This window comes from Dicentrarchus labrax, unplaced genomic scaffold (assembly GCF_905237075.1).
Source record: "Dicentrarchus labrax unplaced genomic scaffold, dlabrax2021, whole genome shotgun sequence".
Taxonomy (NCBI): Eukaryota; Metazoa; Chordata; class Actinopteri; family Moronidae; genus Dicentrarchus; species Dicentrarchus labrax.
The window spans coordinates 4055206-4077705 of record NW_026136723.1 but is presented as its reverse complement, the minus strand read 5'-3'; the positions used below and the strand labels follow the sequence as shown (position 1 = coordinate 4077705).

The 22500-nt window shown below is 43.4% G+C and overlaps 2 protein-coding genes across 7 annotated transcripts in view; one reads left to right on the top strand and one right to left on the bottom strand.

Moving 5' to 3' along the window:
• The window catches only part of LOC127357978 (phosphatidylinositol 4-kinase beta), a 17090-nt gene extending 3420 nt beyond the window's left edge, over nt 1–13670 (top strand). The window contains exons 3-14 of the mRNA XM_051390698.1: nt 1–440; nt 1168–1608; nt 3715–3942; nt 4364–4621; nt 5105–5211; nt 5570–5674; nt 5755–5878; nt 6008–6121; nt 6212–6363; nt 6499–6631; nt 8108–8228; nt 8630–13670. The exon at nt 1–440 is cut by the window's left edge and continues 129 nt beyond it. Coding sequence (XP_051246658.1) covers nt 1–440; nt 1168–1608; nt 3715–3942; nt 4364–4621; nt 5105–5211; nt 5570–5674; nt 5755–5878; nt 6008–6121; nt 6212–6363; nt 6499–6631; nt 8108–8228; nt 8630–8811 — 2405 coding nt within the window. The 3' untranslated portion in view covers nt 8812–13670. The remainder of the gene's footprint in view (nt 441–1167; nt 1609–3714; nt 3943–4363; nt 4622–5104; nt 5212–5569; nt 5675–5754; nt 5879–6007; nt 6122–6211; nt 6364–6498; nt 6632–8107; nt 8229–8629) is intronic.
• A 351-nt stretch (nt 13671–14021) lies between these two features.
• Nucleotides 14022–22500, bottom strand: part of mindy1 (MINDY lysine 48 deubiquitinase 1) — a 20953-nt gene continuing 12474 nt past the window's right edge. For 5 of the 6 annotated variants that reach the window (XM_051390760.1, XM_051390759.1, XM_051390763.1 and 2 more), the window contains 3 exons: nt 20009–20203; nt 19776–19933; nt 14022–15906 (listed from right to left, as the gene is read on the bottom strand). In XM_051390760.1, the coding sequence (XP_051246720.1) occupies nt 15654–15906; nt 19776–19933; nt 20009–20203 (606 nt within the window). In that variant the 3' untranslated portion in view covers nt 14022–15653. Of the gene's footprint in view, nt 15907–19753; nt 19934–20008; nt 20204–22500 lie in introns of all 6 variants that reach the window. The other variant, XM_051390764.1, reaches the window with a different exon arrangement.

Sequence of the window (22500 nt, the reverse complement as noted above, 5' to 3'; positions counted from 1 at the left end):
AACAACAACAACAACAACAACACTACCCTGAAGTAGAGTGCTCCAGTCCTCAGTGGCACATCAGCCCGGACACCAGCTCCATCAAAGAAGAAGATGAGGAGGAGGAGGAGGAGGAAGGGAAGGATGGAGAGAAACAAGGCGGTACTTCCCAACAGGACCGACGTCCTTCAGCGCGTCCGGAGTCGTCTTTACTGCCGGCGGTGGCGGCGGCGGCGTCGTCTAAACAGTCGTGGCTGCTGCGCCTGTTTGAGTCCAAGCTGTTCGACGTCTCCATGGCGATCTCCTACCTGTACAAGTCGAAGGAGCCGGGGGTGCAGGCGTACATCGGGAACCGCCTCTTCAGCTTCCTCGACAGCGAGGTGGACTTCTACCTGCCGCAGCTGCTCAACATGTACGTGCACATGGACACCGAGGTGGGAGACGCCATCAGACCGTACCTGGTGAGTCACCTGATGAGTAAGATGATGAGTTTGTATTCAGATCAGTTGAAGCTCAGTAATCAATTAACACCGATAATCAGGTTAGTCATTCACACAACTAAAAGAAGCTAATATTAGCATGTTAATAGCGAACTCCTGTCCATGTCTTCTGCTGACCCGTGTTAACGTTGGGTACGTAGAATGTCTCTGGTGTCTCCAGACCAAGTGCCAGAGCTGTAGCGGGACCAACTGTTGGGCTCACCTCTAATCAGAACTCCACAGACCGGTATCGGTAGTTAGAGTTAGTTATAAACCGTCAGATGACCCGGTCGGGGCTGAACTGCTGACCGTGAGCGTTGGCTGTGGAAGGAAGAGGTAGATCGGACTCTACATCGGATCCACACACATTCAGATAGTATGGATATCGGAATCAGTGCCTGTGGATTGGTTGATGAGTTCAGGGTCTCTGGAGGGGAGGCTGAGGGAGGGATCGGGTTCTGGTTCTGATCTGCTGAACGTACGTTATCTCAGGACGCATTCAAATAGAGCAGGTCTAGACCGGACTCCTTATAACATTAATTACAGAGACCCAACAGTACCACCATGAGCAAGACCTTGGAGACAAGGGCAAGGAAACACTTCTTCAAGAGTCAGAAACCTCGGACAGACCCCGACTGTAGGTGGGCGGCCGTCTGCCTCCGTACAAACGATATTGTCGTGAGATGTAAAGTGTTGTTCTCTCTCTCAGATCCACCGGTGCAGAGGAAGTATAACCTTCTCTCTGCTGACAGCGTGGCTGTTGGGAGCTTACTCCTCCGACATGCACATCTCCACCCAGCGTCACTCCAGAGGCACCAAACTCAGAAAACTCATCCTGTCCGACGAACTCAAACCTTCTTCGCCTGAGGCTCCCAGAGCGGTTTCAGCCTCCGACAGCCCGGCGTCCTCACCGTCCCACCGCCGCTGCCACCGGCGCCACAACAGCAGCAACATGGACTCCTCGCCCTCTTTGTCCACGGCTGGCCCCGCCCCAGACAGCCCCGTACCGGGGGACGCCGAGGTGTTTGTTTCCCCGTCCAGGAGGACCCACCAGAGATCCAAGTCAGACGCCACCGTGGCGAGCAGTGGACCCGGTTCTGGCCTCCGACGGACAGGAAGTAACCCGAAAGTGGAAGCTGTCCATGAGGAGGTAAGGACCAGATGCTTTTATTCTGTTGGGATGACACCAGGAAGGGAACAGTAGGCTCTGGAGTAACACACTGATACTGATTCCACGTTCAGAACTTCAGAACAATAAAATCTGAGCTCTTTGCAGAAACTTGACAATAACGTTAAATATAAGATCTATCAAAATAAAAGCATAAAAAGCCCCAAAAATATATATTTTATTCTTGTCAATGATGAAATTTGAATTATTTTAAATGTGTATCAATATAACTAAAGCGTATTAAACATTAATGACAGAAATAGTTCTGATTGATGGCGTCCGGGTTTTAAATGCAGTTTGGTGCAGACTCTGTCGGGGGGGAACCAGAACTCTTTCTGTGGCTCGTCTTCACCTGTCTGCTGTCATCACCTGTTCAAACACACAGAACACCTGTCTACACGGTGGGGCTAACGATGCTAACCTGCTAAACCTCTGCATATTAGTGCGAGCACGTTAGCATGCTGGCGTTAGCATTGTAGCTGGGAATAAACACGTGGCGGCCATGTTTGTTTTGGCACAAGAACACAGAGTCGGCGTTAATGTCCGATCAGCGTGGGCGGGTGGAGTTCGACCGAGGCTCTCCATTGGCTGAACGATTAGATAGATCAGACTGATCACATCGATCAATCAGAGCATTTCACTGCACTATTGATCCTTTACTTCTTCATTTAACATAAACTGAGGAGCCGTCGGCTCGCTAACACACACACACACACTGCTCGTGTAAGCTGCAGTCTCTGCTTTTACTCTTTAGTGAATGTTAATCTGACTGCAGGTCAGATTAACATTCACTAAAGAGTTCAACAGGAAGTGCTCTACCAAAATAAAATGCTGACGTAGAAACCTTCAGTGAAACAAAAACCTGCTGCAGAGAGAAACCCGATATCGGACTCCTCTGTGTCCTGGTGGAGGGTTGCCGTGGCAACGGGGAGGACAGGAAGTGAGGAGGAGGAGGAGGAGGGAGGGTTGGTTTACAGCCAGACACTGCAGATACTGACAACAACAACAACACCGTTTATATAAGAGAGACAAACTGAACTCAGATCAGTGAGATTGTACAGCTGATTGTTAATGCTAACAATGCTAACGATGCTAATTGTCCAACAGCAGCTTAGCATGTGTTTGTAGCTGCTCAGGATCCGAAGCACATAGAAACAGAGAACCTTCCTGTTGCTGCTGATTGTTCTGTACGTCCGAGTGGACGAGGAACCGGATCATAAAGCGCTCTCTGGCCGTCGGAGGGTTAAACTCTGAGTCAGCTGGATGGAAACTGTTTCTGGGGATTCGTGCTGCAGAATCTGGGTCATGTAAACATCTTCCCTGTCTTTGATTTCCTCCCAAAACGTCTCTGAAACGTTTCCATGTGTCCCTCCCTCCCTCTCAGACCTGGTTCTGGGCGGGGAGGGGGGTCGGGAGGCCTCTGGAGGAGGATTTAAACCATGTGACGCTGAAAGGAGCAGCTCAGTCATGTGACAGCAAGAAGGCAGGAGGGGAAATGTTTCCAGCTCATCGACGAGTTCTGAGTCTGAGATCATACAAATATATAAAACTGGAGTTCAGCAGCAAACTGACACATTGATAACATTATAGTTTAATTAGGACACACAAAGGGCAGCTGATATTGATCCTGATCACTAATCAATACTCCCATTATTAAAACATTAATCGACCAATGTTTCTGTAGTGGAGACTAAACGTTAACAATGATCCATATCAGCAGTTTGAATCCAACTAAAAGCTCCCTGCACCAAACTCCCTTTAAGAAATATCACATTTTAACAATTCCTAACGTGTTCGTAACAACACGTAACTCTAGAAACACGAGCTAAAGGCCGTCATATGTCCACAGTCTGACTGTCAATACAGGATCAATATCATCCATAAAGATACAGTGTATACTGATCAATATCATCCATAAAGATACAGTGTATACTGATCAATATCATCCATAAAGATACAGTGTATACTGATCAATAATCTATAAAGATACAGTGTATACTGATCAATAATCCATAAAGATACAGTGTATACTGATCAATAATCCATAAAGATACAGTGTATACTGATCAATATATTGATCTGTTGCAGCTGGAGCGTCTGCGTCCTCAGAGGGAGTTTGTAAAGTCTCTGCTCTGCATCGGGAAGCGTTTGGCGACGCTGCCGACTAAAGAGCAGAAGACTCAGCGGCTGATCTCAGAACTGTTGCTGCTCAACCACAAACTGCCGGCTCGAGTGTGGCTGCCGACCGCAGAGCACCAACACCACGTCTGCAGGATCCCACACACACAGGCTGTGGTCCTGAACTCCAAAGACAAGGTAACACACACACACACACACACAGAGAGAGACACACACACACACACACACACACACACACACACACACAGAGACACACAGACACACACACACACAGAGACACACACACACACACACACACACACACACACACACACACACACACACACACACACACACACACACACACACAGAGACACAGAGACACTCACACACACACACTCAAAGCCTCTTGGTGAACTAGAGTCTTGGTGGAGACACTCCTGTGGAAACTGTTAGCCTAGCTTAGCACAAAGACTGGAAGCAGAGGGAAACTGTTAGCCTAGCTTAGCACAAAGACTGGAAGCAGAGGGAAACTGTTAGCCTACCGCCTTTTTAAAAAAAATCTTCCAGATATCTGACCCCTCCCCCCCTCCCTCCTCCTCCTCCTCCTCTTCCTCAGGCTCCCTACATTATCTACGTGGAGGTGTTGGAGTGCCAGAGCTTTGAGACGTCTCCGGTTCCCGTCCGGATCCCGGAGACGAGGATCCGTTCCGCTCGCTCTGCGGAGAACCTCGACTGCGGCGGCGGCGTCACGCCGGCTAGCGGTATCAGCGGGATGACATCAGAGCACAGAGCGGGAAGTTTCTCCACCGTCCCGAACTACGACAACGACGACGAAGCGTGGGCCACCGACGACATCGGACAGCTGCAGGTGGAGGTGAGACCCAGTGATGTCACACCGTTCTTCTTCAGTGGTTCTCAAAGTGGATCCTTAAAGGGACAGGGTTCATCGTGTGTGTGTGTGTGTGTGTGTGTGTGTGTGTGTGTGTGTGTGTGTGTGTGTGTGTGTGTGTGTGTGTGTGTGTGTGTGTGTGTGTGTGTGTGTGTGTGTGTGTGTGTGTGTGTGTGTGTGTGTGTCTCTGTGTGTGTGTGTGTCTCTGTGTGTGTGTGTGTGTGTGTGTGTGTGTCTCTGTGTGTGTCTCTGTGTGTGTGTGTGTGTGTGTGTCTCTGTGTGTGTGTGTGTGTGTGTGTGTGTGTGTGTGTGTCTCTGTGTGTGTGTGTGTGTCTCTGTGTGTCTCTGTGTGTGTGTGTCTCTGTGTGTGTGTGTCTCTGTGTGTGTGTGTGTCTCTGTGTGTGTGTGTGTGTGTGTGTGTGTCTCTGTGTGTGTGTGTCTCTGTGTGTGTGTGTGTGTGTGTTGCAGGCCGAGGCTCAGACCAGCAGCAGTGATAACATCAGTCAGTTTTCAGTCGACAGCATCACGAGTCTCGAGAGCAAAGAGCCGGTTTTCATCGCCGCCGGAGACATCAGGTACACACAGAGACACACACACACACACAGAGACACACACACACACACACACAGAGACACACACACACAGAGACACAGAGACACACAGAGACACACACACACACACAGAGACACACACACACACACAGAGACACACACACACACACATATTTACCGTTTTATATTTTCATTTAAGTAAACAGAAACTAAATAAAACATCTTTCCAACAATCACCAACTCCGGTTTGGTGGAAATAAATCCTTCATCCACTCAGTTGATCCAGACCTTTGACCTTTGACCTTTGACCCCGGTTGTTGTTGTTGTGGTTCCTGACTGGATGAGTAAACGGACTCTTTCTGTTTCTGATTCGGGTCTGAAGACGTCGTCTGTCGGAGAACCTCGCTCACACTCCGACCACCTTCAGGAGAGACCCCGAGGACCCGTCAGCCGTCGCCCTCAAAGAACCCTGGGAGGAGAAAGTCAGGTGAGTCGCCCCCCCCCTCACCCCCTCACCTCCTCACCCCCCCTGTGTTCTGTGTCTTTATAAGAAGTGTTTGTGTGCAGGCGGATCAGGGAAGCCTCTCCGTACGGTCACCTGCTCAACTGGCGGCTGCTGTCGGTTATTGTGAAGTGTGGAGACGACCTGCGACAGGAGCTGCTGGCCTATCAGGTCCTCCGACAGCTGCAGGTACCGACTCACCTGGTTGTTCTTAAAGGCGCAGCGACTGTTAATCCGATCAATGAATGGTCGTTTGATGTCACGAGAGGTTTCCAAGGTCATGTGACAGGAAGCTGAGTGGTGTGTTTGTGTCCGCAGTCGATCTGGACGCAGGAGCGAGTTCCTCTGTGGATCAAACCCTATAAGATCCTGGTGATGTCATCAGACAGCGGTATGATCGAGCCCGTCCTCAACGCCGTCTCTCTGCACCAGGTACTGCGTCGCTGCAGCTGTTACACATTGATTGATTGGTTGATTGGTTGCGATCAGTTCCCAGAGTGCCGCTGTGTTTCCCGTCCTCAGGTGCGTAAACAGAGTCAGCTGTCTCTGCTCGACTACTTCCTGCAGGAACACGGCAGCTTCACCACCGAGGCCTTCCTCACCGCTCAGAGGAACTTCGTCCAGAGCTGCGCCGGGTACAGTCTCATCTGCTACCTGCTGCAGGTCAAAGACAGGTGAGACACACACACACACACACACACACACCGCTACCTGTCTCACCTACCTGCTAACAGTTTCCCTCGGCTCCCGGTCAGTGTGCTAAGCTAGGCTAACAGTAGCTCCCTCTGATCTGAACCTGGTCTCTGCAGACACAACGGGAACATCCTGCTGGACTCTGAAGGTCACATCATCCACATCGACTTCGGCTTCATCCTCTCCAGCTCTCCTCGCAACCTCGGCTTCGAGACGTCCGCCTTCAAACTCACCTCAGAGTTCGTCGACGTGAGTAAACAGCAGTTTGTGTTTAATGAACTTTATTGGTGTCTGATGATGACGATGAGGACGATGATGGTAAATGGACCTGTACTTGTATTCGTGAATATCAGTCACGTGACCTTTTACATCATCCGCTCTTTTCCCAGCTTACTAGCGCCATCTTGAGTTCCGACCGAGTATCGGCACAGACAGTACTGACGAGCATTAGCTGGCTACGATTTACGGATTCGTATGGATACAGTAAACAGCTACGACAGACAACATTTCACACCTCGACTGCTTTCAAAAAATATCATCGTTAGTCTGCCAACGTTAGAGTGTGAACAGACTGGCTAACCACTTACTAAAGTCATAATGGTAAATAACGTTAGAGGACGGAGAGCAGAGGGGAGGCTGTGTCATTAACTCATTTACACTAAAACCATTAAAAGCACACACACACACACACACACACACACACACACACACACACACACACACACACACACACACACAGTAAAAGAGATGGTGGTGTTTTCGGGCTATAATCTTAAACTGGTTCTAAACTTGAACATTATCCTCAGCTAACGTTAGCGACTGATGTGAATCTCTACCAGATGTTATTAACCATAAACTGACATTGAAGCTACACTCGTGCTGTTAGACACAGTATATAAACCAGTTCACACTGATTGCTTCATTAATACTGTTTGGAAATATTGTATGTTATCATCTTTAATTAAATTTGGCAATTAGCGACAGCGAGCAGCTAGCGTTAGCTCGCTAACAATATATTTACGTCCACTCAGCACAGACGAGTGTTTGCAGTTGGAGTTCAGTGTCTCCACCCGGCTCTCTCCCAGCAGCTGTGTGTCTGTCAGAAAGCCTGACACCGCTTCATTCAACCAAACTGTAGGAACGCCACTTTACATTCTCAGTAACGGTAACGCCGTTACAACGATGGGAAAAGTAATTAGATTACTCCGTTACTGAAAAAATCACGCCGTTGGATCAGGTACTCAACATGGCGGCAGACAGGTTACAATGTGAGTGACGTCAGGTGATCTTCATGGATAACCTCTCTAGTCTTCCGACCACTCAAAGCACTTTTACATTACGTGCCACATTCACCCTTTCACCCACACTCACACACTCACACATTCACCCTTTCACACATTCACCCTTTCACCCACACTCACCCTTTCACCCACACTCACACATTCACCCTTTCACCCACACTCACACATTCACCCTTTCACCCACACTCACACATTCACCCTTTCACCCACACTCACCCACACTCACACACCGATGCACAGCAATCAGGAGCAATTCAGGGTTCAGTATCTTGCTCAAGGATAGTTCGTCATGTGGCACCAGGAGCCGGGGATCGAACCCACAACCTTCCGATTAGGGGACGACCCGCTCTGCCTCTGAGCCACAGCCGCCCCGAATGACGACGATGACGATGTTGACGTTGATGTTGTTGATGTTGTGTTTCAGGTGATGGGCGGTCTGGACGGCGACATGTTTATCTACTATAAGATGTTGATGCTTCAGGGTCTCATCGCTGCCAGGAAACACATGGAGAAGGTGCTGCAGATAGTGGAGATCATGCAGCAAGGTAACCAATCAGCTGATCATGATCACCAATCAATACTCCCAATACTAAAGCATCAATCAACCTGATCAGCCTTCAGCAGTTAGCTAGTGTTTCTGTAGTGGAGACTAAACGTTAACAATGATCCATATCAGCAGTTTGAATCCAACTAAAAGCTCCCTGCACCAAACTCCCTTTAAGAAATATCACATTTTAACAATTCCTAACGTGTTCGTAACAACACGTAACTCTAGAAACACGAGCTAAAGGCCGTCATATGTCCACAGTCTGACTGTCAATACAGGATCAATATCATCCATAAAGATACAGTGTATACTGATCAATAATCCATAAAGATACAGTGTATACTGATCAATATCATCCATACAGATACAGTGTATACTGATCAATAATCTATATTTCAGGCTCCCACCTGCCCTGTTTCCACGGCTCCAGCACCATCCGTGGTCTGAAGGAGCGGTTCCACATGTCTCTGACGGAGGAGCAGCTGCAGCTGTTGGTTGAGCAGCTGGTTGACGGATCGATGCGATCAATAACCACCAAACTGTACGACTCCTTCCAGTACGTCACCAACGGCATCATGTGACCGCCGCCGCCACTCTGAGGGATCCTCGTCAACCTCCGCTCTGTTTTCATCTCGTCCGTCTGAACTCGGGTCGGACTCTTCCTGATCGTCGTGCTGCGTTCGCGGGCAGCTGGGACAGTACAGACTTTGGTTGATCCTGAGACGCGTTTAAAGACTTATGGATCCGTTCTGAAGGTAAACGATTCGCTGATAAACGTATCGAGACAAAAACTTTCAAAGTTTCTGGAACAAAACCAACGTTTTATCGACCAGAACCGACAGTCGATGGAGCGTCTTCCTCACATTCAACAGTTCTTTCCTAACGGAGACTTCTGAGGTCAGTTTGATTTATTGTCATTTTAATGTAAAGATATTGCGGCGGCGTGTTGCCGTGGCGGCGTGTTGCCGCGGCGGCAGAAGAACCAGATCAGTAGAACTCGATAGAACGAGAGCGTTTATTGTTCTAACAGAAGTTTGTATCTCGTGATAACGTGACTCAACGAGGCCTCGCAGTCGTTTTAATCTTTAACGAACACGTGACTGAACTGATCGGCAGGAAACGTTCTCACTGCAGATTAAAGGCAATTAAGAACTACGGAAGCAGAAAGGGGACATTTGTCTCTGAATTACAAGAAAAACTATTTTACTTATTAAAATCTTTTGGCTTCAAATCTCAATTTCAGAGAAAAGATCTTTCACCAGAAGATTGAACAGGAAACATCCTGATGGTTTAAATTTCAGAATAAAGGTTCCCATCTGCAGAGGAAACTAATCAATAATCGCCCAATATTTTATTTTGAAGAAACGCATGTAAACAGCTTCCTGTTCATGAGATATTTTATTAAAAGTCTAAATGAAACAGCGAACACCAGCAGGATGGACGGACGGCGAGAGAGAGACAGAAAGCACAAATATATTGATTTTGAGTTTGAATCGTCCATCAATCAATCAATCGATCAGTTCTTCCAAGTTTCTGCACGTTTAAAAAAAACCTTCCAGCTCCGAGGAAAAGAAACATCAGAATATCCGTTAATATTCAATAACGACAGTTCGTCCGGCTCGTCAGTTCCTTATGATCCACAGCTGAACGCCGTGTGGGCGGGGCTTAAACTCACTAAGTTTAATAAAAGTTTCCGTACTTTAGACTCGCAGCCGAACTGGTTGCTAATACGCTAACGTTAGCATGCTTCTGACGGCGTTATTGTGCGACATCGTTAACGACTGTCGCTAACGGGCTGAAACTTGGAGGAAAGTTCAAACTCGTTCTGAATCCTTTTAATTTCCTTTTAAGGTCCGCGTTGAATTTCAGAATAAAGCTGAGCCTGATGCTAACGCTAAACGCTGCAGTGTTGAATTTAAAGGTAGTTTAGTTTTCCTCCATTTTACTTGAACGGTTTTGAGCCAAAATGGCTTCCGAGCGGTGAAAAGATTCGTCTGCTGCAGATTTATGCAAGAACCTCGTCGTCGTCCACTAACTGTGCATCTGTGTATAATTAATGTGTTTGTGTCCGTTAACGATATATTAGCGTATTTAACTCGCCGCTCTTCCTCCCCGATTGGCCGTAAAGATGCATTCCTGTGATTAACTCCGGCCAATCAGGAGAGAGACTCTTTATTTCTGTTTTACAGAGCGTTTATTTTTCTTCATGAGGAGATTAAAGTTTCCTGAATATGTGAATGTTTTTATAATAAAACAGACGGACGTGTTCTCAGTGCGGCGGTGACGCTGGTGACGCGGTACGGCTTTATTCCAGTGTCTTAAACTGATCGTTACTACAGACACACCAGTGAGGTTACAGCGCACTAACAATGAGCTAACACATCTTTATCTATAAACAGTAACAAACAGTAACAAAGCAAAATGTATTGATTTATTCCGACCACGCCTCCTTCTTTAAATAAAATGATAATAAATAAACTGAACAGACCAAATTAAATCTCATCGGGGTATTTCTCAACTTACACATTTATTAAATATAATAAATTCAGTTGATTCAGCGAAATGTTTATTTAATATTTGGTTGTAATTATATTCTTCTTCACAATGTCTCCAATTAGTATAAAACAGGGAAATAAATCTATATGAATTTATTTTAGACTTTAAATCCCTTTTTATATTGTTAGTTTTAAAATGTTTTTCTTTACATTTGGGAACAAATTCTGTTCTTATAGACAATATTTCATATTTGTTAACAGTTTCTGAGATTAATAATCCTCTTCATTAAACTTTAGTCCAACAAATCAATGAAGCGTTTTAATATTTGGTCATTTAAGTGTTTTCTACATTTTAAGTGAATAAAAGTTTCACCTTCTGATCATTGGAACAATTCAAATTATATTTATTGTTAACTCTTTAAATTAAATATATTGCCGTTAACAGCCAACAGAGATTTCCTCGGGATGAGTCGCTCCACATTTTAAAACAGCTAGCTGCTAATGCTAATGTTCACCACTGCGGTCGAGGAATAGACCGAGCTAGGTAACAACTGGCTAATTATATTATATTATATTTTATATTATATCCTTGACGACACGTTAAAGGAAACCCACGTTATAGTCGACTGCGGATGAAGAACACTACTTGGCTAGCAAACATTTGGGCCGAGTCGTTGTCATGCTAACAGCTAACACCTTTTCTTAAATATTGTTTTTGTCATTTGAAGTTTGTTTTATTACATAAAAGTGGATTAATTGTTAATGCGGAGGCCGTTTTCCAAAGTAAAACACTGAGACACACTTTAGTTAATGCTAACTACTAGCTAACTGTTGTACTAGAGCAGTGATAAAATAATTTCACCGTCACATTCGGATATAATATAATATATATAATATATTATCGTATATAATAATTATTATATATTAAATATAATACTGAATCATATTCAGACTGCTGTTAGTTTGACAATGACTCGGCTAAAATTACCGCTAGCTTAATTCCTCTTCATTGTCTGCCGACGTTTTAATCTAAATGTTCGTGGTTGTGAGTTAAAGTCGTTTTAGAAACTAAAAGTTGCACAATTTATTATCATATTTGTTTTCTACCATAATTACTTATTTTTACACTTTAACTGCGCTGAGAGCGGGAATGCTAACCAACTGTAAAATACTACAAACACTGGAATAAAGCCAATATTTGACGTTGCCGTCGTTCGAAGGTTTTCGTGTTTTAACCACTATTGAAGGAGAAGATCTGTTCTTGTTACCGTATGCTAACCGTTAGCTTGCTACTTTATACACCACCGCGCTTGAAGAAGACGCAGCTGTGACTAAAAGTTTACCCGATTTAAGCAACTTAAATAGCAAATACTCGTTCTTGTTCTTTCTTTCCGTGTGAAGATGTACGTATGTAAATGAACTGATGCCTTGAGACGTACAGAAACTTTTATCAATGCAACAGGAGGGACGAGGAAGGAGTCTCGGACCTGAGAAGTGCTTTTATATCTGACGTTTGACCGCTTCAGGGACGAGTTCTAATGTTTGAATGTTTCCCTCTCCGACATCAGTCCACACGGGCAAAATATGTATTAATGTGAACAAGTTATTCCTGTAATATTTTAATAAGAGAAACAATAGACACATTTGTGATAGATAAAGTGACTTTTTAAAGTTGATATTGTCTCTTTGATTTAACCATTGAAGGCAGGAATACTTTTAAAATACGCTTAAAATAATAGCTGCTAAAATCGTTGTTTTTCTAAGTGAAGTCTGGTGCGTCCGGAGAGGAACACAGTCTGTAGAAACTCGTCCCTGCTATTAAAAACCTTTCATTGCCTTCTTCCTTCCTTCCATCAGCTCGAACACATTCAAGTAATTCAATGTGAAAAACTCTTAAAGTGCATTTATCCTCAATGAAAATGTTTTCTGTCATTTTTTAAAGGTTTTAAAACTTCAGTTGGTACCAAACATTTAACGCTAAATGCCGTTTCAGTTCCACGTTATTGTGACTTTCTGTTGGAATCGAGCCGATCAGCGAGTTCGACTTCCTGTTGTGTTGGTTTCAATGAGAAATGCTAACGATGCTAACGTCAAATGAGCTTTATTTTTCACTGTGTGAAGAAAAATAACCAACAACATGAGAACACTTTGGATTTCAGTGTTTTTAATAAATCATCTCGTAACGGAGCAGGAGGAGGCGAAGTCCACACGGGGTATTTTATTTTGAAAATTGACCGGATTCTCTATAGATGAGAGCAATCATCGGGGAGAGCCGGTACCAAGGTCGCTTACTTTCTGCTGTTTCCAAGGTTCATTATTAGAAGGTAGGTCAGCTCAGTTTATGGGAATTATTAAGGTTCAAATCCCCTCTGCTCCACACTGTCACACCAAACTCCATTCAAAAATGGCTGTTTTAAGGAAGTAAAACCTTTATTTCCACCATCAGTGAGACTCTGATTCTCTTCAATCTACAGACACAATCTGCTCACATTGACTCAGTAACATCATTAACTAACCTGTGAGGAAGAGTTGGACACAGACACATCTTCATCCTGTGTACACACACACACACACAGCTTTTCTTTCTTTATCATTGTTTGATGTGTTAAATGTGACGCAGCAGCTTTTAGGAACTTTAATAAGAACAAACTTAATAAACGTCTGCTCTTCCTCTTCCTCCTCCTCCTCTTCCAGACTCAGAATGTAAATCTGCTCCTTTTTAAAGGGAAAAGCAGAAACTTTATTTTGAAATTCCACAGCGGCTGACGGTCAGAGGTCAGTTCACAGCTCAGAAATCAGATCTGTGGATGTGGAAACACTCACGTTGTTGTTGTTGTTGTTGTTTGTGTCTGCTGAAGTTTTCAATCATGTACAGAACCAAAACTCACCTGTTCTCACTAAACTGCATGAAACTCATTCAATAAACCTGAAACATGTTTCTAAGAGTTTTGTGGTTTTTAATGCTTCAATGAATCTTTCTTGAATTTTATTAAACTCTAACGCTCTTCTATAGCGAGCTGATACAATCAATAATCAATAAACAGTGTATAAACTCTAGAGCTATGTTCTATATGGAGCTGATGCGATCAATAATCTATAAACTATAAACTCTAGAGCTGATATTTAAGGTGGAATTGCTTCATTCAGTGTTTGTAAAGGTTTCAACCTCTGAATAACGGTGGTGGTGAAGAAGACAACTCCCATAATCCGCGCTGCTTCACCGCCTCATTAAACTACATATTGTTAGTTTGGATGCGAGAGACATTCAGTTTACAAACAAACAGTCGACAGCAGAGTTTGTTTTAGTTTTTACTGATAATTTGACATCATGACAAATTAAATACAAAGCTTGTACAGAGTCACACTGAAGCTCGGCTGTCACACCTGGAAAAACACCGGACGACAACAGGAAGTACCGGCGACGCCCCCCAGCACTCAGAGAGGGGCATGATGGGAATCAGAGGACACTCCGTTTAAGACGTTAACTGACTTTAAAGAAGTCGTGTTTAATCAGGACCTTTTGGTTCACTTTCAAACCAAAGAGGAAAAACTTTATCAACAACCAGGTTTGAACAGTTATCAGTTACAACATGGTTTTAGTCCAAACTGTGCTTTTAATTTGAAATCCCAACTGAACCACGGAGCTTTTCACCGCCCAGTTTGTTCCCACAACTCGTTTTAATGTAGGGACACCCAGAAACACCCAGAAACAATAAACACATTGATGACAGAGCAAACGTTAAAGTACTAAGTCATAATTTTGAGGCAGGCAAGTTTTTAGGCAAAATGATTTAATTTGACATAAGAAAAGTCTAACCTTTGACCCATTTATGACTTAATCGCTAAAAAGTCAACAAAATCAGTAGTTTAATTACTCTGATCGTACTTTATTGGCCGCTTCAGGCTTCCATACACAGGAAGTTCTGCTGTGTTTTATTTATTTTTTTTAAATGAAGGAGATAAGCTCTGCAGTGGAGACGTTTTCTACCAGCTGGCAGTGAACGCAGCGTCAGATATTTGTGATATTAAATATGGAATAATACATCCTGTTCATGGAGCCGACGGCATTCCTGTTTCACTATAATTTATCCATAATTAGAGTTTCATTAATTAGGAGATAAATGCAGCAAACTGCAGTTTTTAAGAACGTTAATAATCATTTTAATCATCGAACTTAACGAGAACATTAATTGGACTCCAGAGCTCCTTTCCTGCATTAATTAACTGGGATTAGATGGGAAGCTAAAAGCGGTGGAAATCTGAAGGGACTTTTGAACTTTAACCTGGCTGAGTGAAGCAGCTTGTTGCAGAGGGTCAGTTTCACCAGAGGAGGCGCTTTAGAGCAACAAGTGACCTCTGCTGGTGGAACTGGTCCCATCAGAGGAGGCGCTTTAGAGCAACAAGTGACCTCTGCTGGTGGAACTGGTCCCATCAGAAGGCGATTTCATGTAAAATAAAACATTAACAGGTTTCCCTTCATCGTTAGATGGAACCACTCTCTAATGAGTCTTCACCGGTAACCAACGGCTTTATTATTGATCAATAATGCTTCATTGATCAGCTACAATCAGTTTGACCTTCTGGAATCTATTTTTCAACCACTTATTAACATTGAAAACACTGGATTATTATACAGAGAATTAATTATTAACAACTCATTTAGAATTTAAGATGTTTTCTTGAGGCTTATTAGAAAGACAAACCTGATTGATTAACTATTAATATTGTTGATTAACCTTTAAAACTGCTGAATTGATTTGAATGTTGAACTTTTTTTTAATGAGGTCAGTAATTATTAGACAAATAGACCGATAACACTCAATCAAAAATCCATCTATCAGCGATTAATGGTTTAATGTCAGCTCTTCATCCAACAGCGGTTCCTATCAATAGCTGGTCAATAAGCATTAGTGATCAATTGCCGTCAGTTATGGTTTAGAAACTGAAGCTCCGAGTTCAAACAACAGAAAGCACTGACGGGGGTTTGGCATCGAGCTGAGAGTGCGCGTGTGTGTGTGTGTGTGTGTGTGTGTGTGTGTGTGTGTGTGTGTCCTCCCGAGACTGTATTCGGGGGGGGGGGAGGTTTGGATGATGGCGATGATGAAGAGTCTATAGGACAACACAGTCTGAGTCCTTGTCTCTTCTCCGGGCTCCGCCCTGCTGTGACCCTTGACCTCTGACCTGGAAAACACAATGACATCATCATCATATTCCCTGTATATACCCTGTGTATTCCCGAATATTCCCTTTGTTCATATAATATATATTCCTGATATATTCCCGGTATATTCCCAAATATTCCCTGTGTATTCCCTGTATATTCCCGAATATTTCCGGTGTATTCCCGATATATTCCCTGTGTATTCCCAAATATTCCCTGTGTATTCCCGGTCTATTCCTTGTATATTCCCTGTATATTCCCAGTATACCTGGTATATTCTCAAATATTCCTGGTATATTTCTTGTGTATTCCCTGCGTATTCCCGGTATATTCCCTGTGTATTCCGAGTATATTCACTGTGTATTCCCGGTCTATTCCTTGTATATTCCCTGTATATTCCCAAATATTCCCGACATATTTCTTGTGTATTCCCTGCGTATTCCCGGTCTATTCCTTGTATATTCCCTGTATATTCCCAGTATACCTGGTATATTCTCAAATATTCCTGGTATATTTCTTGTGTATTCCCTGCGTATTCCCGGTATATTCCCTGTGTATTCCGAGTATATTCACTGTGTATTCCCGGTCTATTCCTTGTATATTCCCTGTATATTCCCAAATATTCCCGACATATTTCTTGTGTATTCCCTGCATATTCCCGGTCTATTCCTTGTATATTCCCTGTATATTCCCAAATACTCCCGGTGTATTTCTTGTGTATTCCCTGTGTATTCCCGAATATTCCCTGTGTATTCCAGAATATTCCAAGTATATTCCCTGTGTATTCCCAGTATATTCCCTGTGTATTCCCAAATATTCCCGGCATATTTCTTGTGTATTCCCGGTATATTCCCTGTGTATTCCCAGTATATTCCCGAATATTCCCTGTGTATTCCCGGTATATTCCCAAATACTCCCGGTATATTCCCAAATATTCCCTGTGTATTCCCAGTATATTCCCTGTGCATTCCCGAATATTCCGAGTATATTCCCAGCGTATTCCCGGTATATTCCCTGTGTATTCCAGAATATTCCGAGTATATTCCCTGTGTATTCCTAGTATATTCCCAAATATTCCCGGCATATTTCTTGTGTATTCCCGAATATTCCCTGTGTATTCCCGGTATATTCCAGAATATTCCGAGTATATTCCCGGTCTATTCCTTGTATATTCCCTGTATATTTCCAAATATTCCCTGTGTATTCCCGGTATATTCCCAATACTGTTATTTCTTTGTATTCCTGTGTATTCCCAATATTCCTGTGTATTCAGAATATTCAGTATATTCCTTTATTCAATATTCAGAATATTCCCTGTGTGTTCCTGTATATTCCCGAATATTCCCTGTGTATATTCACTTTGTATTCCCGGTCTATTCCTTGTATCTTCCCTGTTTATTCCCAGTATATTCCCAGTGTATTCCCTGCGTATTCCAGTATATTCCTGTGTATTCCCAGTAAATTCCTGTGTATTCAGAATATTCGATATATTCCTGTGTATTCCCGGTCTATTCCTTGTATATTCCCAAATATTCCAGAATATTCCCTGTGTATTCCCAGTATATTCCCGAATATTCTTGTATTCCTGAATATTCCGTATATTCCGAATATTCAGAGTATATTCCCTGCGTATTCCGGTATATTCCCAAATATTCCCATTATTCCTGTGTATTCGGAATATTCCCGAATATTCCGAATATTCCTGTATATTCACTTTGTATTCCGGTCTATTCCTTGTATATTCCCAGTATATTCCTAAATATTCCGGCATATTTCTTGTGTATTCCTGGTATTCCCAGTATATTCACTGGGTATTCCTGTGTATTCGTGTATTGAATATTCCAAATATTCAATATTCCAAGTATATTCCTGTCTATTCCCGAATATTCCAGAATATTCCTGTGTGTTCCCGGTATATTCCGAATATTCCTGTATATTCACTTTGTATTCCCGTCTATTCCTTGTATATTCCCAGTATATTCCTAATATTCCGGCATATTTTTGTGTATTCCTGCGTATTCCCATATATTCACTGGGTATTCCGTCTATTCCTTGTATATTCCCAGTATATTCCCTGTGTATTCTGTATATTCCAGTGTATTCGGTACATTCCCAAATATTCCTGTGTATTCCCAGTATATTCCTGTGTATTCCTGTTATTCCAGTGTATTCCTATATTAATATTAAATATTCCAGAATATTCAGTATATTCCTGTATATTCTGGTTATTTTTGTGTATTCCGGTATATTTGTGTATTCCTATATTTGTGTATTCAGTATATTCCCTTGTATTCCCAGTATATTCCCAAATATTCCGGCATATTTCTTGTGTATTCCCTGCATATTCCCGAATATTCAGTATATTCCCTTGTATTCCCTGTATATTCCCGTATATTTGTTTTCCCTGCGTATTCCCGAATATTCCGAGTATATTCCCTGTGTATTCCCGGAATATTCGTGAATATTCCGAGTATATTCCCTGCGTATTCCCGGTCTATTCCTTGTATATTCCTTGTATATTCCCAAATATTCCCTGTGTATTCCCGGTATATTCCCACATATTCCCGAATATTCCCTGTGTATTTCAGAATATTCCCTGCGTATTCCCGGTCTATTCCTTGTATATTCCCAAATATTCCCTGTGTATTCCCGGTATATTCCCACATATTCCCGAATATTCCCTGTGTATTTCAGAATATTCCCTGTATATTCCAAGTATATTCCCAAATATTCCCGGCATATTTCTTGTGTATTCCCGGTATATTCCCGAATATTCCCTGTATATTCACTTTGTATTCCCGGTCTATTCCTTGTATATTCCCAGTATATTCCTAAATATTCCCGGCATATTTCTTGTGTATTCCCTGCGTATTCCCAGTATATTCACTGGGTATTCCCGGTCTATTCCTTGTATATTCCCAAATATTCCCTGTGTACTCCCAGTATATTCCCTGTGTATTCCCTGTATATTCCCAGTGTATTCCCGAATATTCCCAAATATTCCAGAATATTCAGAGTATATTCCCTGTATATTCCTGGTATATTTCTTGTGTATTCCCGAATATTCCCTGTATATTCACTTTGTATTCCCGGTCTATTCCTTGTATATTCCCAGTATATTCCTAAATATTCCCGGCATATTTCTTGTGTATTCCCTGCGTATTCCCAGTATATTCACTGGGTATTCCCGGTCTATTCCTTGTATATTCCCAGTATATTCCCTGTGTATTCCCTGTATATTCCCAGTGTATTCCCGGTACATTCCCAAATATTCCCTGTGTATTCCCAGTATATTCCCTGTGTATTCCCTGTATATTCCCAGTGTATTCCCGGTATATTCCCGAATATTCCCAAATATTCCAGAATATTCAGAGTATATTCCCTGTATATTCCTGGTATATTTCTTGTGTATTCCCGGTATATTCCCTGTGTATTCCGAGTATATTCCCTGTGTATTCCCAGTATATTCCCAAATATTCCCGGCATATTTCTTGTGTATTCCCTGCATATTCCCGAATATTCCGAGTATATTCCCTGTGTATTCCCTGTATATTCCCGGTATATTTCTTGTGTATTCCCTGCGTATTCCCGAATATTCCGAGTATATTCCCTGTGTATTCCCGAATATTCGTGAATATTCCGAGTATATTCCCAGTGTATTCCCTGTATATATCCTGTGTATTCCCTGTCCATTCCCTGTGTATTCCCTGTGTATTCCCTATATATATATATATATAAACTCTTAGATTTGAGTTTACTGTGACAGTAAAAGTATTAGTTGTGTAATTTTAAGGGATTATAAATAAAGTTTTTATTACACTTTAACTCGTAATGTGTGTGCAGGTGATTGCGGCCCCTCGCTGTTACCTGCTGTGCCGCCTGCACTGACCCCTGTTGCTGCTGTTGCTGCTGTTGTTGCTGTTGTTGCTGGAGTTGCTGCTGTTGCTGGTATTCCTCCTGTTGGAGTTGTCGGGCCAGTTCCAGGTCGCTGAGGGGCCCCGGGGCCCCGCCCTGCTGCTGCTGCAGGGACACCGCCACCAGGTAGTCCTAACAGCAACCACAGGGTCAGTCTTGTGTGAACGGCGGCAGGTAAACACACCTGGCGACGGCGGCGGCACTCACCTGGTCGATCTGTCTCTGCTGCTCCTGGGCGGTGGGCGGCAGGACGGCGGTGGGCGGAGCTCTCTGCGGAGGATGACACAGCCGGAAGTCCGAGTCACAGAAGTTTCCATCTCCTTCGACGTTATGAAGAGATTCCCAGACCAAACCCTCCTCCTGCAGGAAGCCCTGGTCCGTCACCAGCAGGTACAGGTGACCCTGAGAGCCACAGACACAACTTTATTAACAACAGACACAGACAGCGGCTCAGCAATAGCTAGCATAGCGGTAGCTGCAGTACGGGTTGTGTTTATCTATCAATCAAGCCCGATGAAATTAATCAATTATCTAAATTACAAACGTCTTAAGGACATAAAATCCTGGATGACCTGCAATTTTCTGATGTTAAACTCAGAAAAAAACTAAATTCTTGTTCTTGGCCCCAAAAACCTTAGAGACTCATTGTCTAAAGATATAGTCACTCTAGATGGCATTAACTTGGCCTCTAGCACCACTGTCAGGAATCTTGGAGTTATCTTTGATCAGGATTTGTCCTTTAACTCCCACATAAAGCAGACCTCTAGGACTGCCTTACTACTTTGTTCATGTCGCCTAAATACTTTTTTGGCGTTTTTGAGCATTTTTTATTTTTTATTTGCACTGGTCTCCATGGCGACGGGGAGCCGCATTGTTTACACCCGCGACCAGATGATCGCCCTGAGGTACCCGAGCATCCTGACTGGAGAGAGACCCTCCATACCGGAGGAGCTGAGGAGGAGACGGTGAGGCTGCAGAGCGGGGGTTAAACGGAGGATGAAGAAGAGGAGCTTTAAAGTCTTCATCCCTGCAGTCATCACTGGAAACAAACGTGGCTACATGAGCAGATACCGGACTCCAACGTCACCATTCCCGGCTTCCAGACGGTTCGAGCCGACAGGGACACCACCGCGACCGGCATGAAGAAAGGAGGGGGACTGTCCGTGCTCATCAACAACAGCTGGTGTAACGCCGGGCACGTCTGTGTGAAAGAGCGTCTGCAGCCCGGACATCGAGCTCATCGCCGTCGGACTTCGTCCGTGTTATCTGCCACGCTGTTTATATTCCTCACAGTGGTCTTCATCATCACCATCACTGTCTATATTCCTAACAGTGGTCTTCATCATCACCATCACTGTCTATATTCCTCACAGTGGTCTTCATCATCACCATCACTGTCTATGTTCCTCACAGTGGTCTTCATCATCATCATCACTGTTTACATTTATGATGTCTTATTTATTCTCCTGTACAGCACTTTGGTCAACTTTGGTTGTTTTTAAAGTGCTTAACAAATAAAGTTGGATTGGATTGGATTATATTCAAAATGGCCAACTTTGATGGTACGCCACGGACACGCCGTTCAATGTACAGTCACAAATAGCACAACTTTTATTCAGCAATGTTTTTTGACTGTACTGACCAATTTTGAAGCAGATCCAATAAATTCCCTCGGAGGAGTTTGAAAAACCGCTGAAAATGACCACGTAATTCAAAATGGCAGACTTCCTGTTGGGTTTGGGGTATGGGTCCAAGAGGCTTTTTTGCTTGTCCCATCATGACACACATGTGTACCAATTTTCGTACATGTCGGCCGTACGTGTCTTGGGGGCTGATTCTTGGGGGCGTGGCTAAGCCATTTTGCGACGCCCATGTACGGAACCAAGACAATACCTTAGCGTTCACCAACTTTTGTGCAAAGTTTCATGAGTTTTTAGGCATGTTTAGCTCCCCCAAAAAGTGTTAAAATGTTAACAGAAAAGCTGATTTTCGCTGACAACATGGTTCCATGCAAATTCTTAAGATTCATAAGATGTCATCGTCATCATCCTAAGGGACCGCTGACAGAACTTCCGCTGGATACCACTAGGTGGCGCTCTCAATATTAGTGAAAATTATCACATCTTATCAAAAAAGTGAAGTTTGGAGCCGAATGGACAATGTACACACAGCAAATTTATGTGCGTCCACGTTTGACGCCACAGACACACCCTTTCACAAAAACTCACCACAATCATGAAATATCATCAACAACATGTTTTGCATTTCCCGACTAAATTTCAGCTCGATCTGATCTTCCTGCTAGGAGGAGAACATGGAAGTATAAAACATAACATTTCCTTTCGCCACTAGGTGGCGCTCTCACTGTTACTGAATATTATCACATAGACGTGTTCAGGGCGGGACTCTTTTTGTCCACCAAACTCGATCTGCTTGTCGGTTTCCAGACTCACGTACCGGAAGTTGCAAACAGAATGCCCCCAAGGTCGTATATACGACTCGTCAACTCGTCTGCACTCAGAGGACCCGAGTTCAGTTACCAAGATGGCTACTCCGAGTATCACACGTAGTAAACATTGTGGTTTTCTACTATTTTAAGTACTTTTGTCTTTGTTGTAACAAATGAAGAAGTCGTACCCACAGCACTGTACACTGTTACCTATAGGCATGTTGCTACAGTCTTATTATGAGTTAAATAC